A 27436-nucleotide genomic window follows, 5' to 3' on the forward strand; every position below is an offset into this window, starting at 1 on the left:
AAAAGTCCTGCAAGAGTACATTTCAAAATTATTATTGAAACTTTTAGGTTAAACAAAAGTAACATAATCCCAGCAGGTTTATTTTCTCACTCATAGCTATGACTACTCACGCCAGAGTATTAAGGTTTCATTTGCTTAAGACGTTCTTAACTAAAACTAATAAGGAGGGAGACACAACCGTTAATGAGAAATAGGTTGAGAGCTCGGCCACAGGCACGTGACTTTAGCCGGCTACTCCCCGCTGTGGAACGGGTTAGGAGGAACCACAACGACAGGGCAGCAAGACCAAGGGGGCACAGAACAAAAATCAACTGTAACGTGCACCTTGGCCAGTCTCCCGTAGTGGGCAAGCTTCAGTGCTCGGCGACAAGAAGAAGAAGTAGAAGAAGATGGCCGCTGAAGCTGAGGCCGGCGGGTCCTCCTTGCCAGCCGAGAAGGAGTCGAAGCCTTCCCGAGACAGAGACGAGACGTCCTCGCAAAAGAAGAAAAAGCGCAGGGCGCGGCTGTCAGCGGCATCTCCGTCAATACGGCGCCGGAAGGCGCCGAAGCATCGGCGGGGCCAGCCGGGAGACACCACCCCCAGCAGCAGCAGCACCGCCAGCCACGTGGACACACCGAAACCCTCGACAGAGACGTGCAGTCTTCCCGCGGGGCCCGCAAACGTGTTGGACGGTGCTACGTGCCACGGAATCGCCGTGTGTCCCTCAAGGGACACGCCGCCACAAGATGTGCCCACGTTCACCCCACTGCAAGTAGTCGGAACCGAGGCGGCGCAACAGCCCGTTGGAGCGGGGCCCGTTCTTCCGTGGGTCAGCCCAGAGAAATGCGAACCGTCAGGAGACGCCGCCGTCGCTGACGTTTCACCTAAGCGGGACGTGGATGCAGGCGCGTCGACTCCGCCCTCGACGACGTCACAGTGGTCTCGGAGTACGGCAGCAGCATCGGCAGTCAGTTGCTCGGAGCAGGCACCGGAATTTGACGCGCAAGTGGACGGCGAATCGCGCGCCGGATTACCGGAGACTTCGCCGGCGCAGCAGTTGCAGCCAGTTCCCGGTGTGGTCGCGCTCGCGGCAGAAGACCCGCCGTTGGGAGGCGTACCGGGACACCAATCGAATCTCGAGGAGGCCGCCGGTCTACAAGTAGACCACGACGATGTCGGAGACCAGACGGAGAGACGCGATGCGGAACAAGCGCCGAAGTGGGCAGCAGCAATAGCCTATGCCGGCGCTGCTGAGCCAGGTGCACGCGCAACCCCCAGTACGGGAACCCCGCACTTGGTGGCGTCTCCTGCCCGCGCTGCGCTGGCGGGCATCGCGGGAACCTCGGAGTGCTGCGCGAGCAAACTGGCGCCCCACGGGGAGCCATTGGCCAACAAACCGTCGTCGACTACGGAGCTGAAGAGGCGGGCGCACTTCATGCAGTACTCGTTCGCCGAGCGGGTCAGTGCTCGCCGTTTCGTACGCGCAGTTGACAGTTCACGCCTTAAAGGGACTCTTTTAGGTGAAACCCTAATAATCTTTAGGGTGACAAAGTATTGTTTAAAAACTCAATTTTTGTTAGTTTCGCGGCAATGGGATAATTTTGCAAGTAGGAATGGCTAAATTTGAGGGTTTGCAGTTTCTAGCCGAACCTCGAGCTACGGTAAGCCTCTGTGACGTCACTCATTACAAATATGTTTTCCCAGTTTCTGCTTTTGTTCTTCAAACCACGTTCTTCAAACCTCTTAAGTTTGTTTTTCGGCACCTATAGGGTGAAATATAGTTAATTTTCGCGGATAAACAGTGGACTAGGCAGGCGTAGATGCTGTAATTGAATTCTTGGGGTTCACGTGCCGAAACCACAATACCATTCCGCAATAATTTTGACCACCTTGGGCTCTTTAACGTCGCCCGCTGCACGAGACCACGGGCATTTCTGCATTTTGCTTCCATCGAGGACGCGGCCGCTGTTCGATCCCGCGTCCTCGAACCCAGAAGCGCAAAGCCAAAGCCACTAGGCCACCACGCCGAGTAGGTCACCGGTATCGTTCCAAAGTGCACTATCTCCTGCGAGCAATTAACCTAGATAAACGTACTTCTTCACAGAGTCTAGAGGCTCACTGCCGGCCACGAATTGTTGATTTCTTGCCGGGCTATTGAACGCTTGTCCCAGCCGTGAGATTAGGCTGATCGATCGCCGATTTTACAATTTATTTCCTGCTGTCCCGAAGGGCAGCAGGTATCACGGGTTAATTAGGATCGAAGCGGGCAGCCTCATTGCTGCCGTGTTGTCGCGCAAACGCGGTGTGAGGTGGAGCGTTCCGGTAAACTTGTACCGGAGCCCGCTAAACTCCGCACGTTCACACTCGTGGCAACCGGTATGCGTTATCGCTCACGGTATACGATAACGCTGTGCTAAAACTCTCTAAATGCCATGGCAGCCGTAGGCACGGCTCAAGGAGCCACCATTTTGGCCACCACGGTCAATGGGGAGGGTAGAGACGACACGAGCCTTTGGCCAAACCTGCAGAGGCAGCGGTGTGCCTTTCATTTACTCTTTCTTCTTTCACTGCAATCTTTATAGATCTGCTTGCGCAGTGGCTAGGAATGTTGCAGCCTGATGTTGTCTTTTAGCCTTTCTATTCTAATCTTTACTGCGGTAGATTTGGAAGGCTGTTATGGCAAAGGTATATGTACGCGTGGCAGCACAGTGGCGGCTCGTGGAGGCACAGCAGTGCCATCTACATTTCGCGGGGCCGGCGTTTGGATAGAAAAAAAAATAACATTTGCCGTTCGAGGCGTGTTGCGCGAATTCGCGTACTGCGCCAGCTCGCATCGCATCGCATAAACAGAGCGCCAACAGTACAAATGAAGCGTGAGAATAACATGGCGTCACAATCTAACCTGCATAGGTCTATCTGTATTCATAGCCCTCATTGTATAACAGCACGCATTACACTGATGAGCCTTGACAGTATGGCATGAATTTAGAGCAAAGAATGTACCCAGATTTTGATTTCGAACTAAGTTCCATGTGCATGTGTCGTTAGTATTAACACACATTGAATATTTCGGTATTGAGATAAAATATACATTACATTGAAATTATTGACAAAAATCACACTTTAATCTCCAGTAGCACAGCACGCATGCTACCTTTCTATGGTGCTGAAGACATGGCTAAAACATAACATCTTGTGGAACGGCGCTTACAAAATAAAGGTACTAATCAAGTCTTGTGAAATTACCACAGTGTATATTGTCATTACCTTTTATATGGCTACGCATAAGAGAGTTTTGACGACATTACAGTATTTAATACGGTAATACAATCTCTATGAGCAATACAAGAACAAGGTAAAAGTGAGAGCCAACGTTTCGACAAGTGGACTTGTCTTTTTCGAGGCAGCGTAAAAAGACATGTCCACGTGTCAAAGCGTTGGCTTCCACTTTTACGTTGTTCTCTTTTTTCTCATCGTCTTAAATTTCCATCTCCCGCCTTCCTTGTGTTTTCGCTGTAATACAATCTCGCCACATTCAGCCCGCTTCAATACGAGCGAACTTCAGAAAGCCGGCACAGTTTCGTACTCAATTATTCGTGGATGGAAGCAAACAGCCCGTGACGTCACATCTTCCTGTTCTAATGGAATTTTCTGTGCATTTTCAAACGCTTCCGTTGGTGACGTATTGAATACATACCTTTCATCAACTAGTGTTTTGCCCGCGAGGTGTAGTCGCGCTTTAATCGCACGTCCACAATTCGTGTTGCCGCTCATTGATTCAGTACCGCATTTCTACCTCGCCTTCGCTACCTTGTGAATTGACATTGGTTACGGCCAGACGCCTTATGTTTTTAGCTTTATGTGCAACAACCGCGTTCGGGAATAAGCTCGCGCGCGCGCGCAGACGATACCTGTTTTAACGCGAAAGCGTTTAAGAAGCCGGTGTCGTAGAAAATCTGGCGTCCCACGTCCGGCGTCGAACATCGCATCGGCAACAGGATTTTGGGACCACGTATACTCAGGCCTTCCATTTGATGCAAGGAATTGACTGAACAAATAAATTTTAGCTCTCGGATTGTGATTTGGCTACACGAGAAAACATAATTCGTTTACGCGAAAACTCAGAGAAACCCCTTCACACACAAACCGTCCGCGGCGTTCACACACCAGCCGCAGCGTCCGCCATATTGCACGCGACGGCGCGATGGGTGTCGTGGGGTCCACGGAACGGCGAGCCCGGTTCCTTGCATTACCTCCACATGGCGATCACCTCCGCCGCACATAACCTCGTTATCGTGAATACAGGGCCTAAGTATAAAGGGCAGATCACGTGGGAAGTGGGAAACCGGCAATCAACCATTGATTACGCTTTGGTGACACAAGGAATTCTTGATAAGTTGAGAGAAATGGTCATTGATGAGGAAGGGTGTAGCAGCATAGGGGGTGACCGTAAACGTGTCATTTCGAAAATGGGATATGTAGTTAGGAAAGACAGCAAGAAGTGCAAAATGGCCAGTCCAAATTTGAATACTGAACAAATAACAAATATAGCCACTATAGTCGAGAAAGAACTTTGCAAATGGCAAAGTAAAGAGTGGGAATATAGTTAGCTTCTAAGCGTTAGAATGACAGAAATACGGATAGGGAAACAACATGTTTGTTCGAAAGCAAAAAAGAGAAACCGAGAAGCTGGTGGAACAGGGAGATACGAGAAGCGAACGCCGAACGACAGAAAGCATCCCGAATGCACAGGCTTGCAAAAAAGGCGCAGTTGCTGCAGTATGAAGTAGCCAGCAATTGGGAAATATACCGGGAGAAAAAGTATATGATTCAAATACTCGTGCAAGCAAAGATAAAAGGTGAAAGTGAACGTTGGTTGTGAGAAATACGCGAGAAAAAGAAGGCCGCACCTGGAGTATTTTGGAACCACATAAAATTATTAGGCACGGAGTCAACAACAATATAACAATATATCCTAGACGAAAATGGAAACAGACTGGAAGGAGAAGCGGCATTAAATTACATCCGAAAATAACAGCCGAATCTTTCCAAGGCAATGACGACGTTATACTTGTTGAAAAAAAGAGCATGAAAGAGACCCAATGGGAGAAGCAGCTGGCGCCGACAAATTTAAACTGGAAGAAAGCGGAAAAGAAAATTCCTAAGCGTACAGCCACAGGGCTAGACGAGGTTCCCGTTAGGCTGATAAATGAACTAGGACCAAAAAGTAAGGAAGCCTAGTGAAAGCAGTGGAAAGAACTTTAAAAGATAGACGAATACCAGACAGTTGGCGACAAAGTAGAATGAATTTAATTTATGACGCTAAGGGGGAGCAAGATAGAATTCACTCGTATAGACCGTTGACCATTACATCGCTATTATACAGGCTAGCAATGCAGGCAATCATATTAAAGCTGCAAGCATGCGCAGAGAATAATGGCATTTTGGGAGAACTTCAGAAAATGGCTTCAGAATAGGTAGGTGTTTGGATGATAACTTATTTATTCTTACTCAGTGTATTGAAATATCAAAAGTAGAAAGCAGACGGGTACATGTGGCCTTTTTAGACACTACACGGGCGTGTGACAACGTAGACCGGAATGTTTTGTGGGATATTCTGGAAGGGGAAGGCTTAGGTGACGATTGTGTACAGCTTTTGAGAGAGATTTACCTAGAAAAGACCGTTTGCTTTGAATGGGAAGGGATGAGGAGCGAGGATAAAGTTGATATCAACAAGGCACTCAGGCAGGGGTGCCCTTTATCCCCACTGCTGTTTATGATGTACACCCGCCGTGGTTGCTCAGTGGCTATGGTGTTAGGCTGCTGAGCACGAGGTCGCGGGATCGCATCCCGGCCACGGCGGCCGCATTTCGATGGGGGCGAAATGCGAAAACACCCGTGCACTTAGATTTAGGTGCACGTTAAAGACCCCAGGTGGTCAAAATTTCCGGAGTCCCCCACTACGGCGTGCCTCATAATCAGAAAGTGGTTTTGGCACTTAAAACCCCATATATTATTATTGTTTATGATGTACATGGTGAGGATGGAGAGGGCGCTAGAGGGAACTAATATCGTGTTTAATCGCTCATGCAGACAGGCGGGCACAGTAATAGAGCAACAACTCCCAGGTTTATTTTATGCGGACGTCATTGTGTTGCTAGCTAACAAGCAAAGTCATTTGCAGTGTCTGGTTAATATCTGTGGACAGGAAGGCAACAAGTTAGGTTTGAAATTTAGTGTTAGAAAGTCAGGTGTTATGGTATTCAACGAAAACAGTGAACAGACAGTGGAGATACAGGGCCATGAAATACTTCGGATAACAGAATATAAATACCTTGTTATATGGATAAACGAAGGCAATGGATATATGGAAACACAGGAAAAAACCATAACAGTAAAGGGGAAGAGAAATTCAGCCATAATGAAGCACAGAGCGCTACGGGGATACAATAGGCACGAAGTCCTCCGAGGTGTGTGGAAATGTGTAATGGTTCCAGGACTTACTTTTGGAAATGCGGTTGTTTGCTATAAATCAGAGGTACAATCAGGACTCGACGGGAACCAAAGGCCAGTAGATCGCCTCGCATTGGGCGCTCACGGGAAGACTACAAATGAAGCTGTGCAAGGTGATATGGGCTGAACTAGTTTTGAAGTGAGGGAAGCTCGCAGTAAAATTGACTATGAAGAACGACTGAGGAATATAGAAGAAAGTAAATGGGCTGGGCGAGCGTTGAGGTATCTGTACAGGAAAAACATTGATTCACAGTGGAGGAAAAGAACTAGGAAGCTTTAGCAAGTATGCGGCCTATAGGGTGGGCAACAAAGCAACAAAGAAAATCAAGCGGAGATTCAGAGAGGCTGAAATAATCCCATGGGTGGCGGCAATGGAAAAGAAACCTGCCATGAGTAACTACTTAGGAGGAAAAAACGAAATCAGGAAAGAAACTATTTATGATAACTCAAAGAGAAGCTCCTTACTTCTCGGAGCGAGATCAGGACGTCTTAGAACACGCACCTATAAAGCGAGATATAAGAAGGAAGAAGAAGGATGTGCTTGTGGCTGTGATAAAGCTAGGGAAACGATGGAGCATGTTTTATGAAAATGTGAAGACATCTACCCAGCGGTCGATTTAGGCACCACTGGCCTCCTTGAAGCCCTTGTGTTCAGCGAGAGAAGGGGACGAGTAAACATGTCCGCAATAGAGATTAGTAAGAGGCGATTGGAAGATCGGTGGAAGAAAAGTAGGAAAACGACAAACTATGGCGACGTACAAAAGCAAAGTTCGCAATAGGTAGTCAGAAAATTTGATTGTGTGAGTTCGTAGTGTTATTTCTCTTTTTTTCTTTGTTAAATCAGGTAGGACATTATAGTAGGCAGTATAATAGCAAGAGCTTGGTAGCGCAACCCCCCCCCCCCCTCCGTTTCAAACAGGAGGCTCGGAACATCCATCCATCCATCCATCCATCGTAATGCCCTTAAATGCCCCATCGCGGCTCACCCAAGAGGCCGTGGTTCCACCTCAAAGCTCGCCCATGGCTCGCATTCGTGCATAGCATTCGCGGCAAGCGTTTACTGTTAAACATTATGGTTACATATACTCCAATTGCTGGGAAGTGTGAGAAACAGTAAGGGATCTGTGAATGCTCTCGCGTTTTAATCTTATAAACGAAGCCTAAACGTCCTCCAGATTGTTCGACCTGCTGCTACCACAGCGGTTGGTTCGAACAACGTCATTCTTCCAGCCAGGGCTTATCGCATAACTTGGGAATGGTTTTCACGGCTGTTGCACCGTCCTCACGGCTGTTACGCCGTCCTGCTTCTTTCGATCAAGACCTATTCCGAGAACTCTTCTTGCAGCGCCTGCCTTCCACCATGCGCATGGTTCTCGCCGGTGCGACTGGGTTATCTCTGGCAAATTTCGCGCGATTTGTCCACTCCGTCATTGACGTTGCCCCCCCCCCCCCCCCCACCAATTTCTTCCATCGCGACCACTTCCGCAACAAATGAGTCACCTTGTCCTCTTGCCATCTGACCTGCAGGCACTTCTCAACGGTTTTCGCAGCCAGATAGTCAATCTAGACGCGCATATTTCCACCGTATCTACACGCTCTCGATCTTCGTCACGCCACCGCTCCTCGTCACGCCGGCGTTCCTCATCTCGATCGCCGCGTCCCGGCGAGTGCGGGTATCACTGCGCCTTCGAGGCAGCCGCCCGAAAGTACACGTCACCGTGCACGTTCTCGGGAAACTCTCCGACTTAACCCTTGCTTACGTTTAATGAGATCACCACGCACTACTATCTGTCAAGACGGGTCTTCCCCCTCCCGCACCCCGCCTTATGTAGGGCGCGGGCGGTTACCCTTCGACTTTTACAAGCCCGTGCGTACCCTACCCTCGCGGTTTTTCATGCCATATACCCCGAAAGATATCCCAGTGCGGACTGCCCTGCCTGTGGACTAAGGGCAACATTGGACCATGTGTTGTGGGAGTGTGAAGCCATCGGCTCCTCCTTCAGCGAGGATAGGTGGGCTGCGCTCTTGGGCAGCCCCGAACTCAACGACCAAACCCTGGCCGTCCAGAGTGCCCGCGATCGGGCCGTCAAGCTCGGCTTGGCGGTCCCTACGTGGGACTAACCGGGTGGCGCGGGGTCTCCACTGCGTCTTCTCTGGACCAAAATAAAATTACTTCACTCACTCACTTACCACTAGAAGCGGCGAGTGGTGGCGGTCCGGCAAGCAGCCGCTTTTTCTTCGTTTTCGACAAGGCGTCTGGGCTCCGTCGACAGGGGGCCGAAGTTAGCGTTGCTCCACCCTCGCCTGCGTTTTTGAAGAATCGCCTATCTGCAGATACGCTGCAAGCCACCAACAAGACCAGCATCGTGACTTATGGTGAATGCGCCCTCACACTGAACATTAGACTCCGGTGTCCTTTCCGATGAGTTTTCCTCGAAGCGGACGTGGCTTACCCGATTCTTTGTGCGGACTTTCGTCGTCGGTTTGACCTGCTCGTGGACATGGCCCACAAGCGTCTTGTCGATGCTAAGACGCACCTAACGGTGCAAGGTATAGCGTCAACAGCCAATGTCGGCACTGTTACCAACAAGCCACCTTCATGGGTCTGTAAGCATTTATTAAATGACTTTCCGGGCTTGCTTCGCCCGTGCAATTTCATGCATCCTGTAAAGCACGATGTCACCACCGTACTATCACCACAGGGTCACCTGTGCACAGTCGTTCACGACGCATCGCACCCGATCGGCTCAAGGTTGCCAGAGCCAAATTCGATTATACGCTCGAGCTTGCCATTGTGCGACCATCATCAAGTCCTTCGACATTTCCTCTGGACATGGTGGGCAAGAAGTCCCCAGGAGGCTGGCAGCCCTGCGGTGACTACCGCACCTTGAACAACGCCACCATTCCCGATCGCCACCCCTGCCTGACGTCGCGGATTTTACAGCACCACTATATGAAGCAACCACCTTTTTAAAGATAGACCTCGTCAAGGCGTATTATCAGGTACCTGTAGAACTCTCGGACTTTTCCAAGACTGCCGTCATAAGATCTTTTGTCCTCTTTGAATACCTGTGGATGCCCTTTGGTCTCCGCATTGCCGCTGAAACTTTCCACCGTTTCGCGGACATAATCACCCAGTGGCGTAGCCAGAAATTTCGTTCGGGGGGGGCTCACTTTGCAGCTCGGCCTGCGCCTTATAAAATTAGTCGAGGGATCAATATATATACATATATATATATATATATATATATATATATATATATATATATATGTCTGTCATTCAACAACCTTGTTTACATTTTTGTACATATGCTACGACCAGGGGAAAATTTAAATGACGCTTTCCTTTGTTAGAATGTATTGCGCAGGAGCAGCTGTCACCAGTTGTGCATTGCGGAGTAATTGCTCCGAAATTATAGTCACAACAGAGAGCGCATATAAAAAGCAGGCGTTCTGCAACATATACGAGGGCGAGTCAAATGAAAGTGAGTCAATGCGGATATATGACAAATGGGGTACTTTATTTAAAAGAAGTCACCATGAGTATTTAGACACTTGTCCTACTAACGAGTCGCATAATTCCCGTCTCATAAAACTCCTTGGGTTTCTGCCTCGAAAATCTGTAAATGACTACACGTCATCTTCCGACATGAATCTGGTTCCCTTGAGCAGTTTCTTCAAATTTGACTAAATGTGGAAGACGCAAGGCAACAGGTCTCGGCTGCATGAGGGATGTTGCAGCATTTCCCACTTGAACTTTGCCAGTTTTCTATTAACCACATCAGCGACGTGGGAACGGGCAATGTCGTGTAGCAAGATGTCCCCAATGCTCAATTTTCCACGTCGTTTGTTCTTAATTGCGACACGCAGCCGATTCGATCTTTCACAATATCTGAAACGATTTAGAGTCTCTCCAGGTTTATAAAATTCGATCAATAGTGGCCCCTAACGATCTAAAAAGAAGTCAACGCTTTTGCGGCATAAATGACGGCCTTTGTTTTCCTTGGGAGTGGTGAATTCAAATGTTTCCACTGTAAGTTTTGCCGCAGTGTTTCAGGCTAGTAGTAGCGGCACCATGAGTCATCCCCGGCCACAATTGCAGACAAAAAGTCGTCACCCTCATCTGGGGTTTTTTGACGTGCACTTAAATCTAAGTACACGGGTGTTTTCGCATTTCGCCTCCATCGAAATGCAGCCGCCGTGACCGGGATTCTATTCCCCCGACCTCGTGCTCAGCAGCCGAACACCATAGCCACTGAGCCACCACGGCCTTTTCAATTGTGTTGGGGGTGATTGCACAGTGGCTTTGGCCCGGCCATGGATCGTCTTTGTAACTTTCGTGTGCTTCTTTGAACACTTTGCTACAACGCTTCACAGTGGCCATTGACACGCAATGTTCAACGCATACGGCAGCCATACGGCGAATAATTTCTTTTTGGGAAACATCTTCATTTGTCAAAAACCTCACGACACCAAGCTGTTCAACTTTTGAAGAGTCCATTATGTCATGCAACCATGTTCAACCCCGTGTATGAGAGCAATAAAGAACATTTAACCTCACCTCTGCATGTCACTTGTAAATGAGATGCGTATGTGCTACGCACATGACTCGAAAATAATGAACCGAACCATTATTGCGCGGAGCGGGTTGTCTCACTTTCATTTGACTCGCCTTCGTACATTACAAATGCGAAGATACAATGGAATATACAAATGTGAAGATACAGCTTGATACAGGGCAAAAACCTGTTACTGGAAACAATGTTCACTGCGCATATGCACAAAACCTCGCAACAAGATATTTAAATATACGCATAAGTCACCAATAAATCTACGTACCAAAGAAAAAGTCACTATATATAATGCGTCAAACAAGGCAAATAAACATGTTGCGCAACCACAGATTCACAGATCACAGCACCCCCCCCCTCACTCCTCCCTCCACTCCCAAAATGTATCGCGTGCGACGGAAGGCGGCGCGCTTCCTCCCCGCTTTTCTCCCTTGCGCACACAAGACTCAGCCACCATCTTCGGCTCACCCCCTCCCCTTCTCCCTCTCCCGTACGCTTTCACTCGCACATAGAGTGTGCGGCGCGCGGTCACGATGTTATCGCCCTTGGCCGTTATTTATACGGAACATGACGGCAACGACAGGAATGCGCCTGGATTCTTCATAGAGCTGCTATCGCAATAATAAAATAGTATCCGGCAACTGAAGCGTCCCGTCACCCATTACTTTCCGCAAAAGAAGTAACAAAATCGAACTTTCACATGCGAAAATTCGCTGCGCCGCAACAATGTCTTTTTTTTTTGTGGGTGGAGGGTGGCGAAATAGAACAACGCAAAGGAAAGCATGCTGGCTACAATCGAATGTCTACTTTGGGCACCTAGTGTGGCTACCGAAGGAATATCGAAGAAGACGTGTGACGCTTGGTCCACAGAAAGCCATACGCGTACTGCTCAGTATCCTACACCGGCGAGACAAAATTTTCCGGAGAGGTTGCGCTCAAGCGAACGCGTTGCAATCCATCGAGTCCCCGCAGTGCTGGCGGGGAGCGACTATGCATTGTTTCTTTTCTCGTCTGCTAGCCAGAAAGCGTCCAAAACTCTGCCAGGCGAAAATGCAGTCGGCCAGAGAAAAACGCGCATCCAAGTGCACCGCGCGGTTATCGATGCAGCACGAGAAAAACGCATGCGCTCTGGCTGGATCGACAGCCCGCGGGTTGCGAGAAAAAAAAGAAGAAAAAGAAATAAGAAAGAGGCTCAATATATCCTCGCGAATAAAAGTCTAAGTAGAAAAATAAATAAAAACTTAGTTACAATGGTGGCTTTAGTGTCTTGACATGGATGCTTTGGCGCAGGTGAAAAAAAATTTTTATATTCTTTTCTGTGACCTGACGGCACAAATGAACCACCATAACGCTTTGTCTCATCGGACCTCGCTGCGTGCTTTGTCAACTTGTCTGATAGTATGTTGATTTGGCTTGTCTCGTTGTATGGCCCGATGTACGACTTCAGAAAAGTCGATGCACCTTTGGCGTGAAATGTTTACAACAGCATTAAACCAAAAAAGTTTCGTAATTGGAAATCTAAAGCACGACTTTGAAAATCTCAATGGACCTTTCGCATCAAAATGTTATGACATCTTTACACCCACAACCTTTCAGAATTGAAATCCAAGCGCTCCGTAGATTCCGCGGCCTCCGCGAGATGCCGAGACGAGCCCGCTCGCCTTCAAAACGCCCATGAAATTTTGTGCCCGGTGGGGCTCCTTGCGTTACGATATGTGACTCACGATGCATGGACGTCGCCCCGAAATCCAGGCCGATTTAGCAATTTCGGGCTAAAATGTCTTTTCGAGCGTGAATTAAGGTCATTCTAGACAAAATCGACCATGATTTCTGGCGCCGGGAGTTGTTTTGGTCGGCGGCAGTGCACAAAAAAATTTCGGGGGGGGGGGGGGCTGAAGCCCCATAAGCCCCCCCCCCCCCTGGCTACGCCCCTGTAATCACCCGAAGTCTTTCATTATGCTTTGCCTACATCGATGACCTCCTCATCTTTAGCCGCGATGCAGACGACCACCTCTCTCACCTTCGACAGCTTTTCCAGCACCTTGGCGAGAACGGCCTAATCGTCAACAAAGCGAAGCGGACGTTCTGCGTGCCTAATGTTGACTTTCTTGGGCAGCACGTTGATCGTCATCACATCTGGCCGCTCCCTAACAAAGTGCAGTTCGTTCGCGACTTTCCTCAGCCCACTTCCGTACGTAAACTATGCTATAGTTACTGGGACAGATCAATTTCTATTGGCGTTTCATCCCCCGCTGGGCTCACCTGATTCGTGCACTTGCTGATCTTCTCCAGGAAAACAAGAACTTTACTCCCATTACACGGCCTGAGAATGCGTCCAGCTCTTTCGGGGCTATTAAGACACAGCTCGCAGACGTGACCCTTCTTGTTCACCCAGTACCTGAGGCTCCGCTTTGTCTCATGACGGACGCGTGAGAGGTGGCAGTTGGAGCCGCCTTACAACAATGCGTTGACGGATCGTGGCAACCGCTAGCGTTCTCTTCACGCAAGCTCTCCTTTACTCAAAGCAATCACACCACTTTCCGCCGCGAACTCCTAGCTACCTACATGACTGTGCGTCAGTGGCTCGAAGTTTTTTCATCGCCACAGACTACAAGCCATAGGTGTTTGCCATCGAATATGCCAGTAGCAAGTTTTCACCCCATAAAAACTTGCTCCTTGCGTGTCGCGTGCATCACGTAAACGCATGCAAGCTACATCTACAGCATGATGACGATGGTATGACGGCGATGGCTCCATGACGGCATGATGACGAGGATATGACAACGCTGTGACAACAGAGTAAAAACGACGGAAAGCGGACGATGCCATGAGAACCAATGATCGTGATGTTTTGAAGACAACGAAATGACCGTGACAGGATGACAAAGACAGCATGACAATGCCGGCATGTTGGGGCTGGAGGTCACGTATCCGCTCATGTGCACAACCAGCCGCCATGGCCCGCCTTAATTCGTACTATACCCGGTGTTTTCTTGCACTATGTTCGACGCCGGCCTATCAGGTCGCCTTAATTCGCACTATATAGAGTCTTTTTAAGACAGCACTATCTACAGGATCGGCACTGATTTTTCCTAGACAAAACGCCATCAAATAGTCATCGCGTCCCCGAGCATGACCTGGCTCTGACCTGGACTTCGAATATGAAAAAAAAAGCTCCGCATTAAAAGAAAGGAAGACAACGTGAATGGGCTGACAGACTACTCAATCGAAATTTATTATTGATACTGTGAATTTATGGCCAAGAACTGTTAATTGCAGAAAAAATCCTACCATCTTGACGTGCTTGCAACGTAACCCGCAGCATCTCGGAATACTAATGTAACTTTGATAAGCTGATCGGTAGTCCATGACTAATTCATGGGTGAAGGGTTTTTTTGCAGGGTAATTATGCGCACAAGTGCTGTGCTTTGTTTGTTTCATCAAAAACAGACCGTACCTTGTGTTCAAAGAAGTACCGTGGAGAATTCTCCACAGAAAATTTCTTTTTCTATAGCACGCTCCTTAGTGGAAGATTTAGCTCGGGCCCAACTCTAACGCGGCCTATTCAAACACATGTAAAACGCAGTAGATAAACCCTGGACCGATTTCGATGAAATTTGTCGCATTTGAGAGAGAAAGTTAAATTATAGTGACTGTTGGAAGCGAAATTTCGATTTAGGGCCTCAATTTGTTAAAAATATTTTCAAAAATTTGAAATCTTGAAAAGAAATAGAAACACGAAGTTCACAAATTAATGGTTTTCCATCAAAAAGAGATATCCTGCTTCTGTAAGCGGGATCCGTTAGATTATTTAAAGCGATAAAATTCAGTATGTCAATTTATATATTACGTGAATTCGCTACATTGTGTACAAGGATTCTGCACAAGCTGTATTTCCATATTACTAAATTTTCTGAGATTCATGTGTAACATATCACGTCTGTTCGCCTTAGATTTACTATTAGATGGAATTCACAGAATTGTGATATCATTTTTATTGCTGAGCTACAGAGTGGTAAGCTTCGTAGTTTTGTTTTCTGAAAATGTGCGATTTCTGCCAGAATTCGAAACGAACAGTCACAAGAAGTTATGTTTTTCTTTTATATCAACAAACCTCGCAAAATTTGGTGAAGTGGTTGCCGAGAAAAAAGAATTCTCCTTTTACATCCATTTAGATAGCATGCCCTACCTAAAGCTTCCTGTTCTTTGGTTGGGCTTGCCGCGAATACCTTTGGGGGTGGCGTCTAGAGAAATAAGGTCGGGGAAAGCGGTAGTGCGACGGGACTGAACGACTGGGATTAGCTGACGAGTGAGCATGGTTCAACGGCCGCTGCAACGACATTGTAAGACCTTGAAAGTCCCCTTCCCAGAGACCACCGTAAATTTCGATCATATATGGGACGATACAAAGCGTCGGGTAGGCAGCACTTCGCTGCAAGAATTTTTGAAATTGATCCATTATAATGTAAGGATGTAATGTTATAATGTCACGCTCAATGTAATTAAGAAAGTCTAGTTAGCCCGCTCAGCGCGCGGCTAATTACCGTCACCTAGAGGAATGTGTAGGTAACGTTGAGCGAAAAGGAGATGGAGAAACGAGGCGAAGCGTCGCGGAGAAGGAAGGTAGGCGGATGCGCGCTGGGTTGACCTCCTCCGGCAGCTGATACCGGTTTTCTTTGCGATGCCTGCGTCGTGGGTTCGTTGAGTGGTACCGTCGTCCTGGAGCGTCGTACGGTACGCGTGCGACTGAAAGCGTGCGACGGTAGGCGGAATATGACGGCTCAATCCTGCGCGTGCAAGGGGAGGAAGCCTGTCGTATTGTGTCGTGCACATTGTACCATGGCACCGGGGAAGTGGATGGAGCGGGGGTGTCTACGTCGGCAGCACGCGATCTGCTTTGGGGTCACAGTCTAGGTGGGCCGGCAGCTCGTAGCTTTGCATGCGTCGTGTTCTCACCGCTGAGTTTGCGTTGAAGCGATACGCAGCACCAAGGTCGCTTCGCTGGCCCCTGCTTCTGCGATTCCTCCCGCCAGCGTTTTGACAGCGAGTGCCCACGGTCGTTTAGTGCGGACGCTTGCTGTTTGCTTGTGCGTGCTGACACCATGCTAGACCGATGAAATAGCTAGCGCACGTTTATAACGGGGCGTTCTACTCCGGCGGCTGCTGCGTATGGTGCGGCCGCGCGAGCCCGATCTTGAATGCGATCTGTGACGTGAACCGTGTAGGCGTCAAGGCGCACCTATATGGCCGATGGCGTCGTGTGCGCTGTAGCACCCATACGCTTGCGCATCACCCGCGATCACGAGGTGAAACGTCACTGCAACTTCTTTTATAATTTATTTCGTTGACCGCCTTGGCTAAGATTTGTAAGGACAAACGACACAGCGACAACAGGGCTGATCCGAGCCCCTTTGTAACATGCCTTCCCTCGCCCCGCTGAAGCAGGCGGCCAGCGGACCGTCGCCGGGCCCGCAGCAGCTGCTGGTCATCGCGGCCGCCGCCGCGGCAGCCTCGCTGCTCTTCCTGGTGGTGTCCGCGCTGCTGCTCGTGCTGCTCAGGCGCGCTTCCAGCTCGGACGACGGGACCGACGGCTCGGACCCCTGCGGAGGCCGCCCCGACTGCCGCCAGCACAGGGCGCTGATCACGTCGCGCGTCAACCGCAGCATAGACCCGTGCCTCGACTTCAGCGCGCACGTCTGCTCGGCGTGGTCGCCGCCGGGCGCGCTGTTCCGCGAGTTTGCCTCCACCCAGGACGACGTCGTGCTCTCCTGGGCGCGACAGTTTCCAGACATCCTCGAGGCCGGCGCCAGGTGAGCCTTTCGAAGTTTTCTTTTTTTTTTTGCACGAATGAATGGAGCCAAACAGACGCGGAGCGAGAAACTAGTCCAACAACGAGTGGTACCATTGTGTTTTATGGTGCGTGTTCTCATTGCGCCGTTTATTTTACCCCGTAATATAGGACACACCAACTATATCAAACCAAGATTCTGCTTAAGTTATTCGGGTTCTGTTGTCGATTGTTGAACAAGGGTCGAAACGAAAAATCGAGCCAGTAATATTGAGTTAACCCAAATAAGTCAGGTGCTTTTACTACAATAAACAGCAATTCGCAACGGCAATATTACACTGTTTGAACGTGGTGAACCTATTTCTTCAGCAGTTCAACATGTTCCTTCCTAAGTGTCATTAATGCAATTTCGACAGCCCAGAGCTGCTCTTCTGGGCATTCGCTGAGCAGTATAGCGTCCTACTGCTCAGGGTTTTCTATTTTGTCATTTTGGTTTGTGCTGTGTCTGATATTGTTTGGAGCTGATGGGCATGCCCATATAATGCGATGAAGGTCTGCAATTAGTGTATTGCATGTCTTACACCGGGTTCAGTATGTTTCTGAGTGTATTCGGTGCGTGGGTAGTGATGTCGGGAAGGTGCTTGTTTGTAGAAGTCTCCATGTAGGGGCTTGGCCTTTGTTCAATTATTTGTCAGGAGGATGATTATAGCGAGCATTTCGATAGTATTCTATGATTTCTCCTTAAGTAGACGTTTGTTCGTATTGGGATACTGTTCTTTCTTAATCTGGTTCTGGGGGGCGCATCTCTGTTTGGGTTTCTTCGAGGATTTGTCATCTGGAGAGAAATAGGCGACGCAAGCGACTCTCTCGGTTGGTACTTGCTCGGGCAGCGTCGCGCGCAGTGTTGTTCCTAACTAGCCCTTAATGATGTGGTGTCCAGATCAGCCAAACAGTTCTTCTGCGGGTGAGATGTGTTCCGAATATGGTATCTTTGAAGGGCTGTGAATGCCGTCATGTGTTTAATTAGGACTGCTTTAGAGTCAGTGTCAATGCATAATGCAGTGTTTCATGCGTATGCTAAAGCTATTGCAGCCTCTTCCCTTTCTTCTGGGTGTTAGGTACGCTTGGAGCTAGTTGTAGTGATATCCATTTTTGTACCCGTAACAACTACCAGGGCCATGGCTGGTTATGACAGATACATTGCAGCATCAATCTAGGCCACTTGTTCAGTGTCGTTGAGAACTTTGTTGTATCTTTGAGTTCTTGCTTTCCGTCGCTCTTCGTTAAGGTTTAGGTGCGTATTCTCTGGGGTGGGGGCATTATGAAGGCGTTCCTGATGTCCGGCGGAATATATCCCTTTCCGTCAATTCGCGCCTGGTATTGTATTGCCAACTTGTTTAGTATTGTCTATCCTGATTTCGTGTGCGTTACGCGTTCGCAGTGTAAGGTTCTCTGTGTTTCGATAATTTCATGCAATGTATTGTGTAATCCTAGGCCTGTTAGCTTTTCGTTTGCTATACTTGGAGGAAGGTTTAATGCTCGTTTTAATGCTTTTTATCATTATGTCAATCAAGTGTTTCTCGGTACGCACAGAATTTGGGAATGGCGCACTACACGCTATACGGTAGATGATAAAGGCTTGCATCAGTCGAATGATATTGCTAGCTTTCATGCCCGTGTGTCTGGTAGCAATTCTAGAAATAAGCCGGCATGCCTGTGCCGTCTATGTCTCTAAGCGTTAGATTGTTGTGGCTTTTCTTGGTCACTTTGTATGTACAATCCTAGTACCCTTATGCATGAGACCTGGGGTACGGGTATACCTCCGATTTCCAACGCACATCGTTGTTGGTTAGAGGCTTGCTATTTTCTTTGATATTTTGGCTTGATCCGTAGGAGCTCAAACTTCTCCGGAGAACAAGAGGGTTGTCTCCAGTCTATGTATGTCTTGCTTCTATTTATTGCGTCCTGCAGGATCTTCTGGATTTTCACCATCGCCGCCACCCATCCCTCATAGCGTTATATCATCCGCATATAAGCTGTGGTGTAGGTGCCGGATGTGCTCGATTCTTCGCGGAAGCCCAGTGAGTGAGAATCAAAGAGATTCATTGGAGAAAAGCGCAAACCGTGCATGCCCAGTATTCTAAGTCAGCGTCAAGGAATTGGTTCGAACAGCGGCACCTACCCAGTCCCGCATCTGCAGTGACGCATGTCGGCGTTAAAGAGCCTCATTGAAAAGTGGCACGTGCGCACATATTGACACATTCTCAGCGACCCAAGTTCGTCCGATTGTTCGTTTCAAGCCATGTTACTTTGGCACAGCCGCCGGATAGGCTACCAATCCGACCACAAACTGCCCATTGATCCAGATGGGGGGAGGGCGGGGGAATGGTTAATATATAAATGGATAGACAGCCCCAGAAATGTGCATGAAGTACCCAAAAAATGCTAACGCTTTAAAAGCATACCGCAGCAAATATTGGTCACAGGGCTGTGTGTGCAACAGCATGTGTGTGCTGCAACAAAACTGTAAACGATTCGGCACAACACAATGGAATGCCAAGATGTTCAGCCAGCGAGATCTGCAGGCAATGTCCACCTTCAGAAAGCGTTGGGATGCAGAGGATGGGACGACTAACTGGTCAGCATTCGAGATAAGTGAGATATGTTCAGAAGAATGCTGGGAAAGAAAGCAGGGAAGAGATTGACAGAACCGGAGTTGTTGAAAGCGTAGGGTATGAAATGGAAATCGAGAACCTGATGGCGATCGCGAAGATGGAGATACGATAGGCAATCTGCTAGACAGCAATAGAGGCAGTGAAACCTGATCAGATCAGGAAGGCTAGGAGAATAGAAAGGGAATGTCAATAAACATCATCATCATCGGGCCTAATACAATTTATGAAGCTGAGGGCAACGCAGACACCTGACGCCACGTCAATGCAACCACGCAAAGTCGCTAGCCGCACATGCAAATTTGAAGGAAACAGCTCAAATGTGCAAGGGGCCAATCGGGGTCCGAGTGAAATATCTGTGCATGAACTGATCCTAAAGTCTGTGCAAAATATGGCGGATCCTCGGCAATTCTCGTCGCTTAATGATAATAGTGTTACGTACGGAAGAGGCTATTTACAGGCTATTTACACTAATTTACACTGGACTGGAGCCAGAGGACCGGGCCGACATTCGCTCGCGCCAAGGGCACAGACCCACTTCATCGTCGTTCTCGCCGCGGCTCGTCTCTTGAGCATCGCTCTATGATATCATAATAATGGCATAGGGACCTTTCATGGCGTAGTGTATGTACCTAGACCATTTGGTGTTAATTTGCTTAAAGAATGCAGTACAACTGTTTACGGTTTCTTTCTGCTGTAATGAGAGAGAAGCAAACAACCAGCCGTCCTACAGAACGCCTGTTTTACTGCTGTTTCTTTGTCGGCTCTCCTCGCAATAGCTGTGCGAGCGACCTTAGGCGAAGTGAGCACTTCGTCTTCACACTCGGCCATGGTGCAAGTTTTTGGTGCGGTTTGCAACAACACAGCTTACCATGCGCGCAACTTGTCCAGGGACTGAAGTCGTCATTGGTGAGCCGCCCAGCGCGAAGCCAGTTCCTATGGCGGGTGGCAGTGGCTGTTGCACGCTGGTCGCAGGCCTCGCCGACGATTATGACATCGCAGTTTGGCACGTAAGGCAGGAGATGCTGTAGAGTGAACACCCTTGCCGTCGGGTGCGTCTTTGCAGCCTTACCGCTGACTGATCGAAGCTCACCGATGCGCTAGAATCAGCGGGGCTTGGCGAATCAAGACCGTGTGCCCTGCGCGTCTGGCCCCTGGCGCTTCTCTTGAGATCTTTTGCGATGGTGTCTTGTTGTGGTAACTTGCGCATCTTGCTGTGTCTTGCATGTACGAGCAACTCTTTGAAGGAAGTGAAGCCTCCTTCACTACCTTCAGCGAGGCCTCACTCAGTGCGGGGCCAGCAGCCATGAATTCGGCCAATGACTGCATTGAAATTCTAGTATGTGACGGGCCCGGACGGTTTTTCCTGCTGCGATCCGTGGACATATCGGGTTCCTGGAGTGCAAACACCTCAAGTACTAAAGGAGCCGGTGCTGTCATGTGCTCCGGCGTTGATGAATTCTGGAGCTGCTTCGCCGACTGCTGTGGTTGGAAAGTGGTCACGGTCTCTGAAAGTGATGGTGTAGTGTCGGATGCCGAGGCGGAGACCGAGATCCGCGGTGGAAAAAACGGCTCGCATTCGCGATCTACCCCGGAGCAGACTGCGAGCCAGCCTACGAAAACCTTGCCATTTGCAGCTGCAGCGGCGAGATCTTGCAGCTGCCGAGCTTCACTGGGTTCACCAAGTTCACCAAGTCTACATTCATAATGATAACAATCATAATGATAACAGCGCGAACAAAATGATGACGGAGTGAAAGGACACGGGACAGCTCCCGACCTGTGTCCCTTCACTCAGCCGTCGTTTTGTTCGCGCTGTTACCATTATGAATGTATACCAACTCGCCCAACGTTCCACTTTGATACAGTGATGGTCTGCCGCGTGTTTATGGCTTGTAGTGGAGCCGATGGAGTTTGATTCTGATGGGCTGCCCGGTGGGGGGCGCCACGGGAGCGGTGGCCTTCATGTGCGCCCCACTTTTCGGATGGAGCCAATGGCGAGATCCGGTGAGCCGACCTCTGCGGCGGACCTCTCTGTCGGAGGGCTGCAAGGTTACTGGTTGCGGTGTCGAAGCTGTAGCTCCCAGGAGCGCCGTCCGTAGAATCGCGCTGGTCGGACTCACCGCAGGCATAAGATAGGCGGTTGAAAACAGCTATCCGAGCTGCACTCCAATCAGGCCAGTACCCCTGCTTGATACCTTCGTAGTTTCCCCATGCCTAGGCCAAGTGTTTACTTCCTCTTCACATTGAACTGATATTTGCAGCATAAAAAGTCTCATATTTGTATAGTACATGGTTCTATCCCGGAGGCACTGCAATTTAGTATCACTGCGCGGCAGACTTTGTTGTCTAATTAAAGGGCCAAGTAATGTGTCTTAGGGCCGTTGCTATGTATAAACCCTATTATGGTGCTCTTCATCGACCGGAGCTGTTCAGCTGTTTCTTTTGTGTGTTTTTGAAGCTGAAGAAGGTTTTACTTTGCAATGTTCTTCAAGCACTTTAAAAGTCCATAAAATATCCGTGCAATCCCGGGGTCTGTGCCATTCGCCTCACACTGATGACTTACGCCCCGATCTTCACGTGAACGGCGCCTACTGGTAGTGTAGGTAAGGTTCAGTCGCAGCCACTTGTAGCCATTCGCATGCCCATTAATTTTGAACATCGCCACTTTGGTCATCTAACTTACCGCAATTTGCAAGCATAACTCAATGACAAGCATGTTTTAAAAATGTATTTCAATATATCTGCTGAATTTGTTTAATGCCCCTTGTGTAATGCCTTCGGGCCTTCAAGGTGATAATAAATGAAATGAAATGAAATTCAGCAAACTTCAGTTAGCAACGTCAGCTAAATATAGCAAAATTATCGATGGCACTTAATCATAAGTTCCCTTTTGTACCAAAGCCATGTTCTCGTTGACCGAAACAATGCAATAGCGAAGCAGGGAAGTTACAAATAAGCGCCGCTAATGCGCATGCTTTTAGGAAGAAGTACCCTTCGACGCTGCTTAATGAAAGTTGTTGAAATTTGGCTGACCTCATGGTTATTTTTTGAAATGCTGCCCACTGAGTTACTTTGGTGCACAAAGGCGGTGCAAGTGCTGCTTTTGCACACTTCTAACTCCGGCGACGGCAATATTTCTCACTACCTTCACCCACCCCGAATTTTCTGTGCACCAGGATGCCTGGAACCTTGCCCCCTTCCCCCGTCACCTTAGGAAAATTCGTGGTACATTGCAGCGCTCCCTGCAATGTACCACAAATTTTCGACAGTTGGCTGAAGCGGCAATATCAAGGATACCTGGGTAACGATGTAAACAGTGAGACGAGAAATGACACCAGCTTACAAGATGTTATCGGTTAAGCGTGCTCCTTGTTATCAGAGGACTTACGCCCTCGAATTGGCAGTTGATGACCATGAGAGCAAACTAGAACCGTTTATTCGTTACTTAAGCATCAGTAGTCATCAAAGCTTCTTGTTTGGTTAGAACAAGAAAATCACCTATAGTGCAAAGATTAACGCGATAAAAAGCAATCACGTTTGATTCAAATGCAAAGGGGCAGTTGTTAATTCATAACATAGTGAGCAAGAGCGCGTTAAATGAATGCGATGAAGCATCAGAGACGTAAAGCTATTTTCCGACTTCAGTAGCAAAAAAAGAAAGCGAGAAGTGTTCGCTGGTACAACTCCTATTATGCTTGTTCGCAGGAGCCTGCCCACTGGCTACAAGGCGACCGCCTTGTATTATAAGTGCATGGAGAATACTACGCACGACGTCGCCGCGGCTGCTACGAGAGAGCTGCACCAGTTCATGGCTGATCGAGGCATTCCGTGGCCCGAAGAACCTGCCTCGCCGAGCACCGCTCCGTTGGGCGTCCTGTTTGATCTGGCGGTCAATTGGCAGCTACCGCTCTGGTTCACCGCTCACTTGTTCCCTGTACCGGGTAGCCAGAGTCGGGCCATTGTGCTGACGCCCAGCGGCTTGACCCTCTCCTGGGCGAAACATCACCAGGAGATCCTGGACAAAGGAGCCTTCGTTGCTTACTACACGGCCTTCGTCGACGCTCTGGCATTAGCTGAAGACGTCGTTTACCAGGACACAGAGAGCATCAGGAAGGTCGCCCACGTCGAAAGCACCATCCTGCAGGAACTCGCGAGCGCGGAGAAAGCCCGGATTCCCCGAACAGCGTCATGGCAGTTCCCGCTTCGTGAAGCGACCCACCACACGCCCAGCATCCCCTCCGAACAGTGGCTGAGCGAAATAAGCAAGAACTTCGACGTCGCGCCAGCCGTAACCGGCACCGATCTCTTGGTAGCTGCCAACGGCGTGTTTCTCAAGTCGGTGGACTCGGTATTCGCGCACTACGGCGAGAGGGAGCTTCTGTCGCACCTGGCCTGGTTTTTCGTGCAGCTGCTCGCTCCCGTGGCCGACCCGCGCCTGCTGGTCGTCAGGTACGGGAGCGAAGAGCGCGCCAACGCTCACAGGCCGCTCTTCTGCGCCGTCCACGTAGAAACAGTGTTCCGGGTCCTCATCATCTCCCTGTACGCTGTCCCGCGCTTCTCGGCGAGCTTGAGGAACAATGTCGATGCGCTCCTGCGCGACATCCGCCACACCGCGGCCGAAAGGCTGAGCGCCTTGCCTTGGCTCGACGAAACCTCCAAGATGCGCGGCCGTGTTAAGCTGGAGCGGATGAAGACTATACTCTGGCCCGCGACGGTGCTTTTGGAAGAGTCGGGACTGGTCCGCTTGTGCCGGGACTTTGCTTGGTCGAACGCGTCCACCTTTTTCGGAGCTTGGGTGAAAAGCCACCGTGCCCTGCAGCAGCTGGTCCGGGCCGAAAAGTTCGACATCGGCATGCCTGCGAACCTCGCACTGCCGCTGCTGGAGTACGACTACATCCGGAACGACGTGCGGGTGTCCGTGCAGTCTCTATCGAGGCCCGTCTACTACGGCCACGGAACCATCGCCATGTTCTACGGTGGTCTCGGTTTTCTGTACGCCAAGGAAGTGATGAAGGCGTTGGACAGCGAAGGTTCGCGAAGGGATTACCGGGGTGTCCTAACCGATGACCCGTGGATGTCTTCAACATGGCGTGACGCCTTGATGGATCCCGAAGGATGCCTTGAAGGAGCCTCGGCGGGCGGCTACTTTCCGGAAATCCCGGCCTTGGAAATATCCTACGCGTCGCTGGAAAGCGCGTTCGACGTTTCGGCGACTTCGATGAACGACCGAATTGGGGAGAGGCGCCTGTTTTTTCTGACGTTCTGCTACTTCCTGTGCAGTCGCTCAGGCTTCGAACAACACCCGGTTGCGGGTGGTGACTGCAACAAAGCTGTCTCCAACTTTGCGCCCTTCGCGGAGACGTTCAGTTGCCCGTCCGGTTCCGGCATGCGGCCTAAAAAGCGCTGTTTCTTTTTTGGCCCTTAAGCATTAGCGCTCTGTTTGCTTACGGCAAGGATTGCACCCTTAGTATTCTGTAAACCTAGGAGTCAAACCCTTGTAGTCGTGTTTAGAGTGTCCGGTGCACATATTTAGATAGATACTTACGAGGTGGAACCATATATTTATTCCTGACTCTAATAAGATTTACCTCGAATACTCACTGGACAGTGTGAAATGACTCCAAACTGTTTTGGTTACATTATTCTTATAGCTACCATGCTCCTTCGTCTAGCTCGTCGCTGCTGTTGCATTATTTTAACCCCGAATTTGCGCACATACTTTCTTCTTATTTCTATCTGATAATTATGTTACGTGATGATATATGCGTATGTGGTGCTAAAGTATGGGGAACGTGTCGACTTGACGCCTGTACACAAATAAAAGCACGCGTTATTTTTGCATAGTGGAAGTCTTGAAAAAGTATGAATAATAACAAAGAGTGATTTAGCAACGTATTTACTTTAGCCCTGCTGTAGAAAACAGTATTTTGCATTTCAGCGACACCCTACTTTTCACATCAATAGTCCATAATGCCTCATCCTCACCACCTTGGCCTCATCCTCATTTCACCTTGGAACGTGCAGTGCTTGCAGTGCAAGCTCCACTGCAGTAATCTGACTATGCATAAGCATTGTGCCACTTGCTCATTTCCATGCAGTCCGGTGTCATTATTAATCCTATCAAGCTTGAACCGACCATTATAAACCCTTAATTATCAACCATTAACGGCTATTATCAACGTTATCGGACCGTATCCTACCCTTATCAACCCTTGTCGGTTGCTGTCAACAATACCGGACTCGATTCAACACTTAAGAACGTACTTCTGTCATTATCAATCATATCGAACGTTATCCGAGCCTTATTAGTCCTTATCGGTCCTTATCAACTTTATCGTACTTGATCTGACCCTAAAAATCCTTATCGGTTTTTATCGACCTGATTAGAATTGCCCTGCCCTCCGTAGTTTTAACAACAGCGCAAGAGCAAACAAGGACAAAAGGAAGAAAAACACGACGCCACGGCGCTGCTTCACCCATCATAAGCCCTAATCACTTTTTAGCACCTTATCCATCCGTGTCGAGCCATTATCAACCGTGTTGAGACCCATATAACCCCGATAACTCCTTATCAATTCACTGACTGCTTATTTGTGAGTGCTGCGCCACGTGAAGCACGTGAGCCCTTAGAGATCGGTAGCATTTCGGTCGGTGAAGGAACGTCTCAACGGAAAGTGTATCCGAGACCACCGAAACGTTTTGGGGATGCGGCGTGTTTGGGATTAAATTCTCGCAAAATTGGAATATCCCTCATACCTGGTGTGCTGCAAGCCAGCTTTACATGTGGTCCTAGAAACGACTTTTATTCCCCCATCCCCAAATCTTTCCGGAAAGCGTTCATAGAAACGGTTCTCCTTTGACATTTGTTTTGTACGGCCGGTACAAAACATTCATATGGTTCAGATATATTCACGTGCCGCAAACTAAGGTGTGTAGGCTAGTGGGTAAAACATTCGGCTTCTGAGCGTCGGGTCGTATTCTCAAACTCACCGCCGTGTTTCTTATAATAAATTTCTTTATAGCTATTTGTGTTGCGTGACAGACAGACGAGTTTCTTTGTTAGATAAGCTTGCTGCGACGCTAGGTATGTCTCGAGCCCGGCTCCATGTGATACCGTGGTGGAGGCTCCGGGCTGAAGAAATCGGGAGCTCGCAAGTTGGGAAATCAAAACCGCAACATCCCTGTTCCATAGAATTTCTGGAAAGGTGCGCATGTGTGAGCACAATTCACGCTTACAAACGATCACTCAATGATTAGTGTCTATGGGCTGTCACGTCTACTGCAGTATAATTGCTGACGTCGAAAAAGAAGGAAAAATCACTGTGCAAGCATTCCGTGCGGATATCTAACCAGCGAGGCTGAAACGTGCAGCCCTGGTGTTTATCACTGGATTAATCCCGACAGTTCATTAAACGACGGCTTGGCTGGCTGCCAGATCCTCGGTACGCAGTTGCTGCTTGCGCTCGGCTGCACGAGCCTCTTCTTGCGTCCGGGCTGTAGAATCAGCACAGCGTAGACGAGCTCGTTCCCGGTTGTGTTCGCGGAGTTGCTGATCGAAAGGTGCCTGCTCCTCAAGAGTACGTATGACGTGCGGCCCGTTCATCTCGGAGCCGGAGAGAATCTGCTGCGCGCGCACTCGGCTGCGACGGAGAGCAACGATGTCACTACTGGCGCAGCCAATCGAGTGCCTCTTCTTTTTCGTGCATGCGCATGGGGTTACGCCGGAGGAGTTTTCGGCGTATAGGCGACCGACAGACGAACGACCGGATGGATGGACGGATCGGCTGGCCATATACAGCTTCGCTGTAAAAACCAACAGGTTTACTGGCACATGAGCAGTTATTTACATCGTTGTATAGTAAAATCAAAAAGTCGTGTTTAGCGACAAGGGGTAGGATGCGCCTGGTTT

At 49.1% G+C, this 27436-nt stretch overlaps 1 protein-coding gene across 2 annotated transcripts; it reads left to right on the forward strand.

Moving 5' to 3' along the window:
- Positions 1-25368, forward strand: LOC139061328 (endothelin-converting enzyme 1-like). 2 transcript variants are annotated; one of them, XM_070541201.1, is made up of 3 exons: positions 1-1439; positions 16507-16874; positions 23233-25368. In XM_070541201.1, exons 1-3 carry the CDS (start codon positions 390-392, stop codon positions 24950-24952), a joined length of 3138 nt encoding a protein of 1045 aa, XP_070397302.1. In that variant the 5' UTR covers positions 1-389; the 3' UTR covers positions 24953-25368. The 2 variants fall into 2 exon arrangements, with proteins under 2 accessions (XP_070397302.1, XP_070397303.1); XM_070541202.1 differs by having other exon boundaries at positions 16510-16874.
- The last annotated feature ends 2068 nt before the right edge of the window (positions 25369-27436 follow it).

The sequence above is a fragment of the Dermacentor albipictus genome, chromosome 6, assembly GCF_038994185.2.
Source record: "Dermacentor albipictus isolate Rhodes 1998 colony chromosome 6, USDA_Dalb.pri_finalv2, whole genome shotgun sequence".
NCBI lineage: Eukaryota > Metazoa > Arthropoda > Arachnida > Ixodida > Ixodidae > Dermacentor > Dermacentor albipictus.